General features: G+C 42.2%; 1 protein-coding gene across 1 annotated transcript in view; it reads right to left on the bottom strand.

Annotated features, from left to right (window-relative positions):
- Positions 1 to 21,840, bottom strand: part of LOC129386272 (uncharacterized) — an 89,433-nt gene that overhangs the window by 11,316 nt on the left and 56,277 nt on the right. The window contains exons 6-7 of the mRNA XM_072287629.1: positions 20,640 to 20,773; positions 18,827 to 19,361 (exon numbers count right to left, since the gene is read on the bottom strand). Of these exons, the coding sequence (XP_072143730.1) occupies positions 18,827 to 19,361; positions 20,640 to 20,773 (669 nt within the window). The remainder of the gene's footprint in view (positions 1 to 18,826; positions 19,362 to 20,639; positions 20,774 to 21,840) is intronic.

Below are 21,840 nucleotides of genomic sequence, written 5' to 3'. Positions count from 1 at the left end.
TGGAACCACTGCACTTAGTAGCGATTATGCGTGCTTGCAGAGTCTTATTACATCCTGCACTAAAAAAAGTATAAATTTATTTGAAATTTAGTTCTACTCAGACTCAGATAAAGCATAATAAATGAAGCTACAAGAACATCCAAAGCCCCAAGCACAAATATCAGACTAATTCATGTACTACCCATCATTCCCATGGTGGCTGAACCATCGCAGCACCAGAGTTTCTTGTAGTAATTGTAAGAAAGTCAAGGGCTGGACAACCTTTCTGATTTGCTCAAAAGTTACATATGTTTTGCGAAGTGTGACTACACTTTTGCACACAAAAAAAAGCAGTGTTGTATTGTAAAATTTATTAAAAGCAGAGAATGTGGAGAGTAGCACTTGCATGTGCATCCACCTCAGCCAAATAAAATGGCAATGTTTTCATGATATCCAAGACAATAATCACATAAAAACAATTCACATGCTACAAAGCTTCAAAAAAATTTTTCACTGTCAGCAATTTAGATATTTTCTGTCTAAATGTCAAACTTGGTGCACCGAAATTTGTACACTGTCTTGGTACATGTTACACATTGTGACCATGTCGACATTCTTACCGAGTTTTGTGCCCTTCACCACAGCCTATGCACCAGTAACAACAGCAACAATGTGAAGGTGCCATGATCAATATAGTAGAAGTGTAGATCATGTACTGTTCCCAGTGGAATGCAAAAATAGACACTCTTCTGGACAAGCATAACCTTTTCAATCACATAGTTATTCACAATGCAGTCTTAAAAACGTAAGGTTACCCCCCTTTCCACTGACCATACAAAAGAGAGTCCCCATTTTTAAAAATAAATCTCAACTTGCGGTGACAAGAAGCATGCTTGTGTCTTGAACAGAGACCAGGTGCCCTTGATCAAGCCCACACTGTTATTGCAATTATTTTCTGGTTTTATGCTGATAATTCGTTATCTTAGCTATTTAATACACATAGCACTCAGAGAAATAAAGCTTCTGTGCACAACATATGTGCCTAAGACATAACGCCTAGAATACACCATCGTGCTCAATGATCAGTATGTCTGCATAGTATGGCCACATGCTATTTCAGCATTTCCTCCTGTTTATTTACATCACTTGAGCTGTTTTAATGCGTCATTGTTTGTTCTGCTAAGCATGAAGGACATCAATTACCAAGTACTTAGATCAATAATAAACACTGAAAAATAAGGTGATGCACACTTTACAAAGAGATGAACCAGGTAGGTCATTTTGTAATGCAAGAGCTGGCTTAACTCAGATCAAGCAATGCACTCTATCAATGCACTCCATGGTCATGTCCGGTGTGGAGAATAGAACAAACAAAGTACCATAGTATGCCATTGATCTTACCACACGAAAGAATAAAACATGACAAGCATTGCACAGCATAAAACAATTGTGAGGGGTGTCAGTCTAATACTTCATGCAATATATAGATGGGCTGCTGAGATTGCAGTGCTGTTCACATGTTTAGTTTACCCAAACAGGTGCATTATTACACAGTATAAACATAGTAAACAAGGAACAGCTAATTGTTGGAATTATTGAACATAGAAACACATGCCCTGAAGTGATCTTAGCGTTGAGGAACTCTGCTATTAGAGACTGGCACAAATACGATTCTGGAAGAATCTTTCCGAGAGATAGAAAACAGGAATAGCACATACTCTAGCCACTAGCACAATAATGGCATTGTGTACAGTATATATATCATATCATGGCGCAGTCAAAATATGACCTACCTAAAACAAATATAATTGGAGAATAATTATGCCACACCAGTGGCTGCAGGGCTGCTGGTGCTGTAGTTGAACCAATGGAGAAGCGCAATGAGAACATCAATCATAACAGTCGGCTCAAAATTTTAATTGCTGATGAATATCTCATTACAGATGCATTCAATGCCAATTATGAAACAGCTTTCAAGTGCTATCACTCAACTTTTCTTGGAGCATCCAGCACAATAAAATGTTAGTGACACCAAAAGAAAATTGCTACTAGTGCAAGCATTAAAATGGCAAGTAATAATGCACATTCACTAAACAGTACTTTATTTAGCACTGTGAAACACAGTGTGAACTGAATTATTAATCAAAGTTAAATACTGAATTCTTGCAGAGGAACCCCTATGCGCCAGGAGACAATAAAAACGTTCAAATAAGAATTTATTTTTAAAAGTTTGGTCATGTTAGAGGTAGGTATTTAGTGCACAGAAGGAGAGCTCATAGTCAAAGACTGTATCAGGACGTCCTCTACAAAAACAATTAGGATAGTTATCTCAAAGGAGCAGCCACACATCAATAAGGTAGTACACAGGAAATAAAAAAGAACATTACCAGAAGAAAATACAGAATTGATTACAAAGAATAACAAGGCTTTAGCATATCTCATGGTAGCAAGGCAAATCATAGCATAACAGAAAAACAGTATGGATATAAAAGAAGACAAGAGTTTATTCGCATAGTTAAAGAGCACTCATTAAAAGAAAAGAAAATGGATACAGTAAACCTCTTCGTTAGTCTGCCCATAATAAGTGCATTTTTAGTTATCTTTTAAATTGGTGTAAGGATCTTGCATATTTCATTATGAGTGGTAGTGTGTTTGATATGAATATGTAAGTGAATTGTACAGTCTGTTTACTAGAGCTAGTGTGGACTCTTGGTAAAAGAAAATTGCTATTTAACATGAATCTGGTGGTACTATAAATCACCAAGTTAGATGGTGAAAATATTATCGGTAGTAGCTCATTATTCACAAATCTGTAGAACAATATACCTAAGTTGTATTCGGCGAGTCCAGAAAGGGTAAGGATGTTAACCTCGTCTAGTAGGGATTTGGTATTATTAAAGGATGAACTGCAAGTAATAATCCTTAAGGCTTGGCACTGAACTATCGGGAGAGATGCAATGTCAGTGTTATAGGTGTTTCATTACTTATTATACCATAAGTAATATGGGAGCGAACAAAAGAGTGGTAAAGTGAGTGTAACGGTGGCTCGTGTAAAGTAAGGGCATGTTTTAATTAAGGTGTATATACCACAAGCTACTTTATTTTTTACGTGGGCAATACGATTCTGATATTTCCAATTACAGTCAAGTAGAATGCCAAGGAAAGATGAATATGAACTTAGAGGAAGATGGTGGGGACAAAAATGATAGGTGGAATGGATGCCAAGTTTCGCTGATGTGAAGAGAATACAACTTTAGTCTTGGTGACATCAATATACAACATGTTGGCACTACACTGCATTAGTACATTTTCTAAATCAGCACTTAGTTCATTAACGAGAAATGAGATGCTTTTATGAAAGGTAAATATAGTAGGATCATCAGCGTACAGAATGAATTTTGTGGAAGTAAGACAGTCAGGTAAGCCAAAAACGAGAGATGCCCTGAGATGGAGCCTTGAGGCACCCCAATGTTAGCAGTTTTCTGTTGACAGTAAACATTATAAATAGAAACAACTTGAACTCTTAAATATATGTAGCTTTTTAGTAGCAAAATGCCGGACCACAAATGAAAATTGCCTCAAGCTTGCCGAATAGGCTATTATCATTTATGCTATCAAATGCCTGTGTTAGATGAATAAAAGCTGAGCCCATAAGAAATCCTTCGTCAATTAATTTTTTTATTTGGTCAGTAAGCCTTCGTCCTGCAGTGGACATAAAACAGGCTGCTGCTGCTGATGATGAAGATGGATCAGGGCCAGCTCTGTGGAATATCCGTGATGAAAACCAAACTGGAATGAAGAGAGGATAACAAATTTAGAAAGGTATTTTGTTAGCCATATTTCAATTAGTTTCTCAACAATTTTCACAAAGAACAGTAGAATGCATATAGATTGGTAGTCATGTAATAATGAGCTGTCACGTTTTTTTAGAACTGGGATGACTTTTCTATACTTAAATTCATATTTAATTAAAAATTACCAAATTAATTTAATGTTATCAGGGTGGACCTAATCAATTTCAGCGCTTGTCACCTTTAGGCTATACATAATATTAAATATTTCTTCCAGCATTGTTGGAAATAGAAAGAATGAATGGGGCCGACAGTTCATCTTAATAATCTGTGTAGGAGAAGGCAAATCGTTATGAAAGAAAGAAAAACTACTCAAAGCCTCAGCTATATCAGGAGCAGAATCGTACTCAACTCTATCATTTAAAATTCTGGACACCCGGTCTTGTCGTGTTATCCTGTTTAAAAGGAGTTGACAATCTCCAATTTTTTTTTTAGTGTTATTACCGGCCTTTAAAGTTCCTTGCTTGAAATACAATTGTTTAGCTGAATTTAGCTGACAGTTCAGAGTATTACAGAAGCTTTTATATCGGGCATGTAACTTCATGTTAAACATCTGCTTTTTAGTTCTCCTATTGTCACATAGTAATGATGGTGAAGAAAACAGTTGAAAAACTGTGAATGACGAAAGTGATTTTTCATTGTGTGAACCTGTGCCCACAAAAGCAAGTTACACTTGAAGCACAACGATAGCGGCGAATACAGTTGGCAATCGTCGAAATCTGATCAACGGGTCAGGTGCGTTGGCTTCTATACATCACTCGTCGAAGGTTCTAGTGTAATCGTGCCCTCGTTGTTTCCAGAAACTATTACATAATTCGTGCCGTGCACGCAATCAGATAGTACAAGGTTTGGCGAGGACATACACAATAGATAGAATGAATGATAATATTCACATAAGTTCTAAATCACGCGGGCGCGTATTGCACTGAGTGATAATGTTTAACATTTGTTAGCCAGTGGACAGCTGTCACAGGAGAAAGATAAACAAGCACACGTGTCACTATATAACTTATCCCGTTTTCCCAATGTTGCCAACTACTGCGAGGTCCATGGATTGCAAGAGAATGCCACAGTTTGTTTAGATTTCCTTTAAGAGGAACTTTCGTAAGTATGAAATGATTAGTGTAAAAAACTTGGCAGTGGCTTAGCACGGCTATGCCAGGATATATGTAGCGAAAGCTAAGGCATAGCATGGTTAGCCTTGGTTAATCTTGATTGCAAGTCCACGTTAGTCTGGTTGTCTAGCTATGTTGCGGCGTTTAGCCAGTCGTTCGGCGCACTGTTCGTCTGTTTCCTGGGCAATTAGTTTTCTCTTCATCTCGTTCCGATGTCGATTCCAGACCTCCTCTTGCTTATCACAACTGTCGCCGTCCATACTGCCACCTCAACTGTGGTTGCAGCGCATGCGAGCTCTCCTTTTCAATCCTCCGACATGTTGTCAGGCATGCGACGCAGCTGGCGAAGCGAGCGGAGGCGAGCGCAGCGACAAGGAACGCGGTGTGACGTCATACCAAACGGCGGCGGCGGAAAGGCGCAGCACCACTCAGCGGCGGAACACCTGTGGTTCGGTGCTACTAGTGGCGCATGCGCAGTAGTGACTAGGGAGTGAGAGAGAGAGAAATATCTGCGGCGAGGCGTGCGTTGTGACATCATGTGCCTCCTCGGAGCACTGCCACGACGAAATCGCAAGTTTGCGGCCAGTAAAGCTTTCGCTTTAAAATGCCTTGCATGGTATTGGATCTTGCCGTTGAGTGCGGGAGTTGGCTGACGTTGAGGAGGATTTTCAGGTGAAACTGGAGGTTTATTTACATTATTTACAGTAAGAACACCAAGAAATTAACAGTAATAAAGTCATTGATGGCCAGCAGCAGATTGGATGCTGTGGCCCATGGCAAGAAGCACGAAAGAAATTGAATGAATGAAGGAATGCTTTCTCTGTTCCCTCTCTCTCGCTTTTAACCCCTTCAGTGTTTCGGGGGTCACATCATTTTTGGCCAATCGTCGAGCCCGCTCAGGTGTCGTCATTTTCCTTCAATGGCAGGCGCCCGTGCAAGTGCCGTCACATTCGGCCAATGGTGTCGCTCCAAGGGCTCCACTGTTCGAGGGATGACTTGCCACCGGTATTGCCTCCTGGTCTGCAACTGCTGTCACAATCGGCAGATGGTGTGGCTCCGAGGGCTTCACGGTGACTTACAGCCCGCGTTGCCTTGGTGTTGCATCCCTGTCTGAAAGCGCTCAGCTGGAGGAGACAGGTTGTTTTCGAATGAGCTTTCAGAGCTGCAAAGCAGCTTTGCTCGGGACCAGGACCAACTACCTGGAACCGTGCCAGGCTCCCGTTGCACTTTCGAGAAGAGTCAAGCAGTGGGACAATAGCTCCACATGCGGCGCATGAGGTGGGGGTCGCCCACTTGTCTGAGAGGTCCGGGAATGTGTTAGACGCACTTCTGCGCACCTTAATTGGGTGCGACGGTGATTCGATGTGGTCTGGTGAACTCGAGTGATGCCAGGAAAAGGGTCCGTATCTAACAAGGGCTAGGTCCGCCTACAGCTTATAACATCCTCCTCCTCTTCAGAAAAAAATGTGGAAATGGCTTTCTGTGAATTGTTTAGTGATTTAATTTCAGAAAAGTCTGTATTAGCAACAGCAGTTATGAAGCCATTGTTGTCCAGAACATAGTATGTAAAGGTGGGCAAGGTCTTAATAGAATGTGCAAGAGAAGGAGGTAATGATCACTGATGTCAGTGTTTCTAACTTCCTAACTTGCTTTGTTCACCAGAGGTAAAAAGGAAGTTAGAAAAAGCATGATCAATTAGTGTACTTGTGCCATTAGAGACTTAGCATGTGGGAAAGTCAATTAAGCAATCATATCTGTAGGAATAAAATAAATTAGTATAGTTAATGCAGATGAGTGATGTTTCATCAAGTAAATTAATGTTTATATCATCCACTATAAACCTTTTATTTTTTAGTGATGCAGTATGTAAAATATGATCAGGAATAGTACAGAATTCATTGACTGAGAATGAAGGAGAATACTAAATGTAGCCAAATATGAAATTCCTGTCGCCTTGAGGAAGGAACCTCTTATTGAATTCAATCTGAACAGATCTGCAATTAGTAATGATTAAGCATAGGTAATGTCTTCTTCGATAAGCAAGATTAGAAGAAACATATATGGCTGCATAAGCGCGACTGTTGGTTAATCTATTGCAGTATTCTGATTTAAAGTTAGACAAGGAATACAAATTATTTTTGTTATATGTTAACCAAGTTTCAGTTATAGCAAAACAAACTAGTTAGCCATGTGAGGAAATGATCAATTTCATTGAAGTGTTTATGATCGCTCCTCACATTAACTCAATTCACTTGATTGGGTTTCAGTAGAGAAGCCATGATTCATAAGTGGTGACACAATATGGTTTAGTCTACTCTGATTAGGTCAGATTTGTTTCAATGTGCAAAATTTTGCTGTTATTACTGCTTTTCCTAGCGTTAATTTGGCAGTTGTCAGTACAAGGAACATTCAGTTTTTTTTCTTTCTTCAACATAAGTCCTTTGGAAAAATAAGCCTTGCTACATGGAGACAGATGCTCAGTAACGAAAACGAGAGCACTGGAACAGCCAGAGAATCCAATGTCACTAAAACGGAGTTTGACTTTATGTGCTTTGCTAACAAAGTCAACTTTGTTAGCTCTAGAACAGAACCGGGCAATGATGTTTTTCTTGTCATTCGATCATTCGAACCGTGAGTACACGATGAACAATGTTGAGCTTGCCAGGCAATACAAAACAGCCAATTCTCTCCCCTACTGTTTTCACGATTGCAACGTAGTCCTCCCATTGAGAACAGGGATTGCCTTTGATGTTGACATTGCTAAGGTGAGAGTGCTGTTGAAGCTCCTCAACCTTGCGAGTCAATGAGTAGTTCTGGGATTTCAGTTGCTTGTTTTCAGTGATTAGCATAGCATTTTGGCTATGTAGTTTTTCAACAAGCCCATTCGAGTGAAAAGCACTTGAATCAAAAGAATCAACCTCTTTGTTCAATTGTACAATTATAACCCTATAACCTACAGGGCGCGAAAAAGGATGCCATACAAACAACCATGCATTTGCTTTCGAAGACTTCTTCCCACACCGATTTCGACATCGAACTAGCGAAACTTCGAGCAATTCGCCGTCACGCGGAGCGAGGATATAGACGCACGAAGTCCAATTATGATTTGAGATTGGCTAGACGAACACAAAAGAAAATACAGCGTCACATAAACAAGCTGGCTTCACGACAATCGTTATCCTTTTGCGAGTCCGTGGATCCGCGAAAACCTTTGTCGCTTATATGGAGGACTGTTCGTGGCCTTCGCACAACCTCTGGTCAGCACCACCCATTTAAATCTCTGGCACTCCATCTACAATGTAGAGATATTGACGTCACTGAATCTTTCTGCAGAAAGATTGCTAGCGATGCAAATTCCGATGGAATGGGTACGGGAACGCTCGACCACCCACTGTTCTCACGTGATCCCCGCATGGAATGCCCTTTTTTTATGGAAGAACTAGAAGCTGCGCTGGCTTTGTGCAGGCGTTCTTCAGCGCCAGGACCTGACGGCATTACATACCGTGCCCTGTGTAACCTAGGAGACCAAACTTGGAAGGCACTCTTGCTCCTGTACGACTCCTGGCAGATGGGTACGGTTCCGCAAGAATGGAAGTCAACTCGCCTTATTCCACTACTCAAAGCTGGCAAGTCACCTTTGGACATTTCCTCATACCGTCCGATCACACTTGCCAGCTGTGTTGGAAAAACAATGGAAAGAATGATTTTAACACGTCTGGAATGGTACTTAGAGTACTATGAAATCTACCCAGATGCTATGGCCGGATTCAGACGTGGCCGTTCTTCAACAGACAATGTTGTTGACTTGATAACATTTGTGCAACACCAAAAGGCCTGTAAGCAACTATCTGCTGCTCTGTTTCTAGACGTTAAAGGGGCTTATGATAATTGTCACCCATGAAGCCATCCTTAGCACGCTAGAAGCTGTCGGACTTGGTGGTAAGATATATTGTGGGTATGCAGCTACTTACAGAGGAGACCATTCTACGTGCACACAGAAAATGGCCCGACATCTGAGCATTACGGTAGCTGAGGAGTCCCTCAAGGCGGAGTGCTTAGCCCGACTCTTTTCAATCTCACCCTCTGTGGATTAGTTGACAACCTGCCAAGCACCGTATGACTTTCCATCTATGCAGACGACATCTGCATTTGGGCATCAGGTGTGACACGACTTCAGCTTCGCGCTCGGCTTCAGAAGGCAGCCACAATGACATCTTGCTACCTTCGTGAACAAGGACTTGAAATTTCATGCGGGAAGTGCGCAATGGTGGCATTCACGAGGAAGCAAATGTCTGCTTACGGCGTATCTATTAACGGGCAACTTATACCATACAGCAGAAGTCACAGGTTCTTGGGAGTCGTAATTGACAGAGACCTATCTTGGACTCCGCACGTGAATTACGTGAAAAAGCGGCTGACTGCTATCTGTCACCTGTTCAGGTTCCTTGCAGGAAAAAGTTGGGGAGTATCTATACATGCTATGTTACAGCTGTACATGGCGTTGTTCGTTGATTTCCTGAGATACAGCCTGCCTGCAATATCCAACACCTGCAAGACTAACCTGCGTACGATTCAGAGTATTCAAGCCCAAGCCCTTAAGATATGTCTTGGCTTACCACCCAGTGCATCAATGGCTGAAACCATTGCCCTTGCGCAGGATTACCCAATCACGACGCACATTACTGTTGAGACAATGCGTATGCATCTCAGGCATTATGCTAGGACCCCTTCCCACCACTTGGCGAGCCTCACTGCTGCAAGGCCCTGCTCGACATTTAGCGGTATTGTCAGTGCACATCGTGCGTCGCTTACTTCAGGGTACGCACCTGCGGCCAAGCCAGCGTTTCCTCCGCGGTGTTTGAGCCGTCCACAAGTACATATAATGATTCCAGGACACAGAAGAAGACAGATATACCAGCCCCTGCTCTAAAACAGCTGAGCTTACTTCTTTTGCATGATAAGTACAGCAACCACGTGCACATCTATACCAATGGATCGACTACGTCGTGCAGTTCTGGTGGTGCCGTGGTTATACCAATGCGAGGAATGACACTGCGGTTCAAGACATCACATGTCACGACCTCAACGGTGGCAGAACTAACGGCCCTGCGTCGAGCACTGGAATTCATTGATTCTGAAAGACCTACAAAATAGGGTGTTCTGTGATTCAAAATCGGCATTACAGTGCACGCAGTCAGTTCTCCGACATGGGTGCCATGACCAATTGACATACGAAGTCGCGAAACTTTACCACCATGTCCAACAAAAAGGTCACGAGGTCGTTTTTCAATGGGTACCTGGCCATTGTGGAATCAGTGGCAATGATTCCGCCGATAACGCTGCTCGCACAGCACATCAAGAAGAGCACAGCGTTCCAATTCTGCTTTCGAGGACAGACGCCACAGGGCAGCTTCGACACCTGGCACGCAGTCTCACACTGACCGAGTGGAACTCGCCAAACTTACGACTTGCACGACTGCATCAACTAAACCCCTCCCTGCAACTCCGACTTCCACTCAGACTTCCTCAAAGTGAAGCTACGCTTCTCTGTCGCCTTTGGTTAGGAGTTGCCTTCACAAAGGCATACTCTACATTAATTGGAATGACTGACAGTACAGCATGCGAGGTCTGTGGCACCGAAGAAAACATCGACCACCTGCTGTGCCACTGTCCACGATACACCCTAGAGAGACAAGAACTTGCCAAAGCTTTCCAAAAAGTGAACAATCGGCCACTTTCTGTGCAGGTGCTGCTGGAACACCGCCCCCATCGCCCGTCGGCCCATAAAGCGGTGAAGGCGCTTTTGTGCTTCTTAAGGACGACGGGCTTGTGCGACCACCTGTGACTATTAATGCAATTTCTGTAAGACCACACACGTCAGCGAACTCACCGCAATTTCCTTCTTTCCTTCCCTCCTCTCTCTCTCTCCCTGTTATCTTTGTTTCCCCTTCCCCTTTCCCCCGGTGTAGGGTAGCCAACCGGACGTTATTCTGGTTAACCTCCCTGCCTTCTACTTATCCATTTCCCTCCCCTCCCTGTACAATATCGATCCCAGAATATCATTCTCAGCAACACTTTACCAAAGACAAGTTCACATGTACTTACAGCCATGTTGCTAATCTTTACTTCTAGCTCCTATATTTTCTTTGGCAGTTCTGCAATCGTCAGTACAATATGAGTACTAAATATAATACAAAATAGCAAAATAATAACAAGAAAGCTTCAAGAATTAGCACCAGTACTAGAACCTAGAGGCAAAGAGAATACATGAAACATAAAAAGATCACCTCATGCCATGCACCAAACAACACTGAAAAAAGAAAAGTCATGTAAATGCCAGAAAATTTACAAAGCTACAGCCACTAACAAAAATATCTGGAATTGTAAGAATGTTGTATGTAGTGGCAGTGAAAACACAAAATCTTTCATATTTGGCAGTACAAATATAATCAGCGCAACTGCTGAAAGTGTGATTGAGCTTCCTTTGCGGCAGGACATGGTCAAAGCCTCAGGGCCAGGTAACATACCTTTGGCATTTCTTAAAAGATATTCAGAAGTAGTATCTTGATTCACGGTTCTTAATTTTACTAAATCTTTAGACTAAGGTATGGAGTCCCCAATGACTGGCACTTGGTACAAGTAACCCCAGTTTTTAAAAGAAGTCCTTGATGAAATGTAAGTAATTACTGGCCAATATCATTCACCAGTTGCTGTTGCAGAGCGTTAGAGCACATCTTAGTCACTTAATGATTTCTTAGGATGAAACAATATACTTAGAGCCACACAGCTGCTTTAGAGGGGGTACTCCACAACTACATAGTTAGTACTCACAGCCCATGAGCACACTTCAGTGACCGACAGGGGCGGTTAGGTTGATGCTATTTCCCTTCGAAGACAACACCTAAAATGAAAATTCTCAGAATATCTCTACAGGCCAATAACTAGGTAAGTTCATATCTAGTCGAAGCCAACGAAGCCGACGGGAATGGAAGTTCTCTACATAGGCTCCCATTTCAATGTTAAATTTCTGCTGATTTTCACTTCAATATCCCACAGAATTTAAATCATTCATCGCAGCTAGAGAAGAGACCACCCGCCAGTCCGTGAGTGTTTCTTTCACGTAATTATTAATTCTGAAAGTTGCAAAGCAGCGGCTGCCCAGCTAGGCCAACCAGGAGTATGGCCTGTGCCATTTTTGATCGTACTTTATCCACGCTGAGGTGTGGTGGCAGTTGGCTTCCCTGAGGGGCTGGGCAGCCTGAATGGGCACCTTCTAGCCATAAAACCTACAAAGAAGAAAGCATGGAATGTGGCTACCCGTCAGATCTTTCATTGTGTGAGAGTGATTGTCTGAATGAATGGTTCATAACACAATGCCGCAGATGCCTTAAGGCTGCCAAGCTGGCACTCAACAAAGCTGCCACCAAGGTCAAACCTCGAACCACTCAAGTACTGACCCCACCTCTTCCTGAGAGCGCTTCGAAAATAATATTTCGACCCCAACAAGGGCTCAACATATACAAGTTCACGGTCATGCAAATTGAGCGAGAGCTTGCTGCAGCATGCAGCCTCAAGGGAGAAGTCATTGAAAAAACAGTCATTACCTGCTCCTACTGGTCACGGAACATCATCATCGCCAGCACAACAAAAGAAGACTTAGCCCTGCAGTTTCGAAAGATCCCTGCAACTCGGTGCGGGAAGATATGACGTCCCCATGTACTTTTTGGCACCCTCTAACTCAGTCAAAGGAGTTGTTCATGGGGTTCCCACCGGCATCACTGAGAAAAAGACCCATGAGCATCTTAGCATTGGATGGCCACACGTGAGGACCATGGGAAAATCTTAATCAGCAATTGCGACTTTTGCAGGCAAAAAAATATCTTTTCACATCGGGATACTAGCAGGAGAGATGCGATGTAATCCCTACAGACACTCTGCACGAATCTAACACTTGCAGCCAAATGGGACACTGCGTGGACATCTTCCCCAACCTGGACTAATCAGTGCGCCAAGCCTACGGCAAATGGGGCCCAAGATCAGAGCACACCTATACACCCATGTGGCAGCTGTGTGGTCCGCACTTGATGGTAAGCGAGGAGTGTGGCTGCATTGGCTCATAGATCCAGGAAAAGGAGCTGAATTTGTAACAGCATGCCTACTCAAGATCCAGCTCCAGGGTGTGGTGGACACCCATCCTGGGAAGGCAGCGATTGAGATCCAGATTATCATCAAGATCGTGGTCATGCTCAACACCCAAAATGGGCCCAGGTCAGGACTCCTGGCCACCATTACCAGTGAGCAGCCAGAAGGCCCCGTGAACGAGAACACCTCAGGTGAGCTGGGCAGCAAAGCTTTTCAACAACCACCTGCCATGCACACTACCAGATACACATATCAACCAAAACCCCGGGCAGCAATCACAACTGCAAGGACAACAGCAAATGCAGCTAACAATTTCAGAAACAGATGAAACAAGCCTTAATACAGCAGCTCGCAGCAGAAAATGGAGAGCTTAGAGAATGTTTTGCAAAGAGTCAGTCATCCCGGACAGAAACGCAACTGACAGTAACACTCTCTCAAGTAGTGAACCAACATGTGATGCAAGCGATGGTAGAGCACACCAAAACACGCCGCCAACCAGCAACGCTAGCTTGGAGGAGGACATGCAGAGTGAAGATGCTCGCCCAGAGATTCAAAAGGCAGGACAGACAAATCAGTGCACTAGAACGCAGTGTGGCATAACTGGTGGCAGGTCTCCACACTCTTCGACGTGAAGTAACAGAAAAATTCCAAGAGCAGCTTAAAAATATGCAAGAAATAATAGCTGGAATTGACAAGACCTAGTGTCACAAGAAACCGAAAGCATACCTCGATTGCACAGCAATCCTTAAGGATCGATTAGGCCAATCAGATGAACACGGAGAAACCAGATAAGAGACAACGGCCAAGAGCAACCACTTCCTGCCCCCACCACCACCACCAGCAGCGGCAGCAATGTTGGAACAGCTGAGAGTGACAAGATACACATTGTCTTTTTGTGACAGTGAGTCTTTCAAACTTTGCTGTTGCAGATATTGTCTGGTTCAGAAACTTGTCTGTATATACAACAGAACCTCATTCTTACATTTTAGAAAAAGAAGTGAGAAATAAACTTACTAATCGAGAAAACGTACAACCGGAAGTCACTAAAAAATTGGCAGACTCAACTGTAGTTGACATCTACATAATGCAAAGCATTGTGCAAATTGTTGCAGGACGAGACGAAACTGCAATCCAAGCTGGTGGGGCTTGAGTGGCCCGGACATGTGAATTTTTTTTTATAGTTTTGGTGAGCTTAAGTATGTACTCCTCGAATTTATCCTGGGTCAGCAGCTTCTTTAAGCAGGACATTTTGGTGGAAAGTTTTGACCTGCCCACTCAACGTGAATCCTTGTGACACAAGATGCGGACAGGCGTCAAGCTGGTAGGACCTAGCGGCCCGAGACGCACACTGTTGTTTTCCTATCGCGTAGTGTTTTGAGAGTGCAACTGGAAATGTAAACGAAATCGAGCTGGTGGGCAACACTGAAATACAATGCCTATGCTGCCAATGCTACAATGTTGCCATCGACTATGAATTTGCTGCTAGGAACTGCAAGCATGTTTATCTTGACATTGGGCAAAATACATTCTGATGTGTCAAGCATTAGGGCAGGTGCATATGATAATGCACTGACAATTTTTTCCACCAACTTGCAGAATAAAAGTATCTAATTGTTTTCTGGACTTCTGATTCTTGAAATTTTGGTGACCCTCTGCAAGTCTGATCATTCATTCAACAACTGTAACTGTTAAAATAAAAGTTAATAATTTTTTAAAAACCCATAAATATTTCAGCCCATTGAAGCCATTGAAGATGTGATTTTCAATTTAAAGAATCTTCAAGCCTTTTAAGGATCTGCACGAACTCTGCACTAAAGAAAAATGTAGCACCAGTGCCTTCAGAACTGTCGATGTCTTACATGAACATGTAGGAATCAAAAAAGCAGATGGGTCTTATGAACTGGCATATAATTTAAATTTCTGATAAATATTTCTCATAGCAAGTGTTTTTAATTGCAATAACAAATTAAACTTCCTAGTGTCGGCACTGAAATTCTCTTGGAGCATCCAACAGCATAAAATGCTAGGGATAGTGGTAGTAAGAAAGTGAAAAATTAAGTTTATAAACAGACAATTGCAAAGATCACTTCCATAGGTGCAAGCAAAAAAATAACAACATATAAGCAATGTTTAACAATGCATTCACAAAGCACACTGATTTTGTAATGCTCCAACAAGGACTGTGAGATGAATTCTAATTAAACACAAATTATTAAATTACTGTAAAGAAATGCTTACATCCAAGAATAATGTGACATGGTTCAGACAGAGTAATAAGAAACAAAGCACCAAGAAAGAGTACACATTTTAAAGGTAACAGACAATAAAAATATGAGATGAATATAAAAGATCACATATTATCAGATGCCCAGAAAAAGTACTGAAACCACAGTCAGTAATGAAGGAAAATTCACAAAGACACAGCCACGAACAAAGGCCATCGCACATTCTAAATACTGCTACATAGTGGGAGTGTGAATATAGCACTGCTAACCTACTGGTGATACACATGCGGGTAGAGAAAGTGGACAACAGCACGGCCAAGAATGAACTCTTCATGCCAGCCACAAGGCAAAATACCTTATGCACAGCCTTTGTTGAAAGAAACAGAATCACCATGTTATTGATGGCAGTGGAATACGAAATGTTTTGTTGGCCTCGTGCTATGTTGGCATCAGTCAAAGCATCAGAGTGTATTTACTCCTCACAGTTTTACAGCACTAAGAATTCCTCAAAGATGAAGGAACATTTGTGCTCCTGTTGGCTTCACTTCCCGTGACAAGGCTGTACATACAATACCTTATAAAACTTTTCATAGCACCACTCATATGACCCAATAAAGTTTCACATACTACCACAATGTACCGATAGAATCAGCAGCAAAAAAAAGTGACAGGACAAGGTAGCATGACGGTATATCTAAATGAATAAATGTACCCTCAAGCTGTATAGCAGATTCATAGAAGCACCTGCAGAAAAAGTGACACAGTAAAGAAGTTCACCTTAGCCCTAAGTAATGCAGAGAATAGGCACCCACAATATTTTTTCAGAGTTAGAAGCCAATACAATTCTACAGATAAATATTGGGTGGAAGCCACAGTACAGGTGTTATCTGGAATTAGTATGTAATAAGCATTGCTATGGACAAGGAGCCACATGGTACTGGTGCTGAGTACCACAATTTCAATTGTTTTCATATCAGTCCACTGCCACTAAGTTGAACACTATGGCATGGCGCAATCTTATAGATTACTCTGTGTTTCAAGAGGGGAAGAAAGACAAGTACGTAGTTAAGCCAGAAGTGATGACCGAGTGTTTCAAGGTGTCTTTTGTTGAGACAATACGTAAATGGCAAAATTACTTAAACATGAGACAGGACTGCTGGTTATCTTTCACTTTATTATTGTATGCAGCAAAGGAGTGGTGAATGCAGAGAAAAAGGCCCCAACAAGATGTTGAAATAGGCTGTTCTGTGGGTGCAGCCATATTGCTTAAAAGGAAACCAAAACTCCTTTTGAAAAATGTGAGGTTTTAGCAAATTATTAGTTTCTCAACTCCTAAATACAAAAACCCCTGTTTAACTGGCCGCAGGTCACTGCAAGTCACTTTTTCTAACAAAGACGAGCAGCAGCAGTGGCTGCAAGAGGCACCACAGGTTGCTTAATGGGCTCTAATTGGTCAAGAGTATAGTGAGATTATAAAAAAAAACGCTGAGATGTGCGATTCGTACAAAGTGCTGAATATCCCCCACTATGTCTTGCACACTCCAGAACGTTACACATTTTATCACTAAAGTGGAGTTTATACTTTGTCAAGAGCTTGTTGCTGCTGTGTCCCCACTAAATTAGTTTGCCATGAACATGGCTGTAGTAGTTTGAACAACCGCTATGCAGTGAGGCATGATGCAAGCAGCAGTGTAACACTAGGCCCATCGCCACTATTTTGTTGAGCCTCAACTGAGCCACTGCCCACACAGAGATGCAGCAAATGTCTGCATAGAGACGCAGCTTGGATTTCTACGCACCGACACGACAGCTCACTGCTTGTCAGTCCCTGCGACGAGACTCCTCAAGTGCACAGGCTTTCGAGCGAAATTATGATAGATTTTATTTTGAGAACCAAATCAAACAACCATGACTTACTCAATGAACAATTTCTGTCTCAATTTATGCCCAAATGAGCAGGTCATTATTGAAGTATTATACAAAAAAGCATGTCGCTAGTGAAACTACAGTGCCCATATTTCACAGCCATTGCTGTTCGTCACAAGGGTCATGACATGTAGGATGGGCAGGGCGAATGGTGACAATGGTACAATTTTTACTGCTCTAATTTTGCCACATCCGCCAACAGCACTGTCATATATACATCATGCATCTTTGCCAGCGCTCAACATTAGGGGAGTGAGAATATCGAATATTGCAGAATCGAATAGTGGACGTTTCAACAATTCGATTCACGAATCGAATACCTAGTGTAGAGACTCGCGCAGTACCACACGTTGTGTGCACCGTTGAGCCCCTCATGCTCGATGCCACCTAAGTAAATGCTTTACTTCATTCTTGGCACAAAAGGAGTGCCGAGGGTGTCACGGACGGGCCGCCCCAGCTGATGTGGCTGCATACTCTCACTGTTATCGCTTTTCGATGCCGGCCTAATGTGGGGATCGCAATGACAATGCAAGGGAGCATGCATGTACTGCCAAAGTGGCTGTTGTAGCAACGATAAATGGCAACTTTGTACTTACAGAGTGTTACCCCAATCAAATGTGAAGTAAAACTGATAAATGAACTCCTCCTGACTGGAGCCATGGGTCGCACAATCACGCTCCTTTGATACGCACAAGCAATAGTGGTAATGGCTGTTGGAAGAGTTTCGAACAAACTGATTGCAGTTTTAAAGTTCTTTTTTAACTTCTTTTTTTACCACAGCAGTAAATTGTCTATTCACATTATTGCGATGCGAGTGGAAGCCACATGACCATGACCCATGGTGGTCATGCAGCAGAGAACTTAAAAATTTAAAGAATAAATAAAGCGCAAGCCTGTGTCGTGAGCTTGTGATGCTAGAAATAGGTTTAGTGCATTCTGCATTTGATGGTTTACTCAAGTAAATGCCGTAACTGGTGATGTTATATCGAGTGTGTTTTATGCAGATGCATTTATACATGTGACCTTGATTCTCTGGCAGGAGGTGGGGATCCCTCAAGAAGAAGGATGTTGAAATGTTTTTGCGCCATGGAACGGTTTCATAGCTGGTTAAATGTAATCGCATGACCTATGCAACACATTTGTCTGTTGGTAATGCCCAAACCTGGCGAGGGGCTTTTTAACTTGGAAGTGTTCGCTTATGTAGTAGTATACTTGGAGGGCACAACAAGTATTGATCATTGGCCTAACATTTGTAATTTATCATGAATATTTTACTGAACACACAAATGCTTGGAAGGTGTAGTTCACAGACAAATGATGCTAACTTTGCTGTGCCTTCACATGAAGGCATACCATAAGAATATGGCAACTGTAATGCAAGCAATGTCAATACAATAAATGTCCCTACAACTTGTTAGACTATGACAGAACATCCTGTAAGTTGCCTAGCAGTTCAACATATGAGAACATGGTGCAACATTCGCTTCCTGATGCGCTAGAATGCCATGCACCATATTATGCAGGAAGGTAGATTCATAATTAGACTCTGATACATAATGCGCACATACATGATTGGTGGCCTATTGACTGGTGTGGTGGTGGTGTTTCTTTATGTGTCTGTTTAAGTCAAAAGACTGCACAAATGACTTGAAGCAGATGGTGCAGCAGTATGGTCGTTCACCCGTGTGGGTGCGTATGTGCCTCTTCAGGTGGCTGTTATTCACAAAAGTCAGAGAGCACAAAGGGCACTTATATTGCCGTTCACCTGAGTGGATGCACAAATGATCATTCAGGATGTGCCTTTGTGAGAAGCTCAGAGGGCATGAAGGGCACTGAAATGGCTTCTCGCCTGTGTGGATGCGCAGGTGTTCCTTCAGCTTGGACCTTTGTGAGCAGCTCTGAGGGCACAAATGGCATTGAAATGGACGCTCACCTGTGTGGACCCTGTTATGTTTTTTCAGATCAAACAATCTTTTAGTTTCATAGTCACAGAAATCACAGTGGTGGAAGCGTCCTTGCTGTGACTTGTCATCCTCGGCAGTTGTTGGAGAGGAAGAATGACTTGATCCTGCACAATGAAAAGAAAACCACTCACAACATGCCAAAATCCAAACGTACACATGCTAGTGCTAATCATGAGTTTTTGTTTGTCCAATAGGTCTTGACGATGATCCCACGAAAGATCAAACAAAGCACAGCTTATTGACTTTCCTCATTTGCTCAATATTTATGTGATTACTTAATGACCACATTTGTGAAATCCAAACATACTTTCAGGGAAAAAAAAGTTTTGTATTGTAATATTGGTTAAAGTGGGAGAGGTGGACTGTGGCACTAGCATGTGCTGCCACTTCTTCCGCCAAACACAACAACAATGTTTTCATGCTAAGCTGTCGAGGTGCAGCGAAAGCTTTCATGATATGCTTAATAACATTCACACAAAAACAATATGTATAACACAGTGCGGAAAAAATACTAAGGTCACTAACAGCTATTTAGGATACATTCTTTCCAACTTCCCAAATTTCAAGCTTGATACACAAACAACCGTGCACAATATTAGCATGTGTTACCCACTGTGGTAATGTGAACCTTCTCATTTAGTTTTGCGCCCTAAGTCACAGCCAATGCTTATATAATGAAAGCTATATAAGTGAATGTGCCACTATCAAAATAATAGAAGTGCTTAGCATCTGGTGTTCCCACTGGAATGCCAAAATAATCATTTTTGTTGGACAAGCATAACCTCCTCAATCACAACGTTGATAGCAACACAAACTTATAAACGTGAGGTCTCCCTTTTACACTGACCATACAAAAGAAATCTCGCTTTCTTCTATGGGATGAACCACTATCCGGTTCCTGAGGCGACAAGCACAATTGCACAATTAGGTCATGAACGGAGACTGGATGCTCTTGGTCAAGCATGCTTCATTCTTACAAGCATTTTGTGGTTTCAGGCTAATTCATCATCTGGGCTATTTACTGCAATCAGTCAGTGAAATAACTTTCTCTGCACAACACATGTGCCCCAGATGTAATGCCTGGTCTAAACTAATATTTTGCGAATGGGTTCCAAAGTAGATGGCAGGAATCTGTGCTTCACATCTAGAACACAGCAATAATGAATAATCAGTACAATAAAACCTACTTATAACGATACCAGTTTTATCAATATATCAACTATAACATTGAGCAGTCAAGGTACCCTCTGTTTTTGTATGTGTCCTATGGTGAATAAACTGCTTACTACAATGCCCCCATGCCACATTATCGGTCATAACAATTAAGTCTGCTTACTAGGTGTGTGCGCTGAAAGAAAAAAAAATGCTATATCCTTAAACAAAGAAGATGCAAGCCACCAGATTGGCTGGAATGCCCCACAGCTTCACCACACCCACCTTCGTGCCGCGCACTCCGCATGGCACGCCTTCATTGCATTGCTGGCCTTGTGCAACCCCTCTCCTGTCTCCTTTCCACTCCTCCAATGTCGACTTGTGCATTGGAAAGGCGGAGGAGAAACAGGTGAGAGATGCTCGTGGATGGCAATTCGATGTGTATTCGTGTGGCACAAAGGCAGGTGTGGAGCATGCAAATGAAGCAGCTCGCTTTTCTCTTCTTTGTTCTTTTCGTGGATTTCACATTCATTTGCTTTTTGATGGAGACACCCAGTAACCAGATTCTATTGTTATAGCCCATAACGCAGCATGGGAACATTCTAGTAAGTGGCTTGTTTTACCATAGAACACACCAAAGTTCACAGTGCCAACACTTCTCGTTCTTACATCTGAGTACTGTTAAAACCTGTAATGCTATAAGTGGGTTCGACTGTACTTCTTTCTAACAAAAGTCGATGTTTGTCCCTTTAGCTTTCTTTTTTGTGCAACCAGGTTATAACAATTATCAGTTATAACAATGCCATTTTCTTGGCACTTGAATATTGTTATAAATGTTATAAATGGGTTCGACTGTATGTATGCATAATGCCGTCCGATGCTGCTACAGCATTGTTCATTCACTTCCATCATTTGAGTCCTTTTAATGCTAAGCAGGAAGGAGAAAAAAAGAAAGCTACATATGTCAATAATGAACAGTGAAGAATAATATGATGCACGTGTCACAAAAAGGTAAGCCAAGTAAGTTGTCTCGCTGTGCAAGAGCTAGCAATACTCGGAACATGCAATGCCCACCGTAAATGCACTACATGGCCAGATCCAGCCTTAAGAATAAATCAGTGTGCCATAGTACACCATTGTTGTTACCAGACAAAGGAATACAACACAAGAGCCATTGAACAGCACAAAATTAATTGTATGAGGCATCGTCTAGTACTCCATGCAATATTGAAATGGGCCACTGAGATTATAGCGCTCATGTGCTCATATGTTTAGTTTTATCCAAGATGGTACATTACTGCACTGTGTAACCACAGTGAGCAAGGCACAGCTAATTTTTGGAGTTTATAAATTTAAAGACACATGCAGAGAAGTGATTTTAATGTTCAGAAACACTCCTATCAAAGACTGGCACATACTCTTGCCTCTTGTACAATAGCAATGTGTACAGTGTATATGTCACCACATAGCTCAGTCAAAATACAAC

The sequence above is a fragment of the Dermacentor andersoni genome, chromosome 4 (assembly GCF_023375885.2).
Source record: "Dermacentor andersoni chromosome 4, qqDerAnde1_hic_scaffold, whole genome shotgun sequence".
Classification (NCBI taxonomy): domain Eukaryota; kingdom Metazoa; phylum Arthropoda; class Arachnida; order Ixodida; family Ixodidae; genus Dermacentor; species Dermacentor andersoni.
Note: the sequence above shows the minus strand (reverse complement) of the source record. Positions and strands in the feature narration are given on the sequence as shown.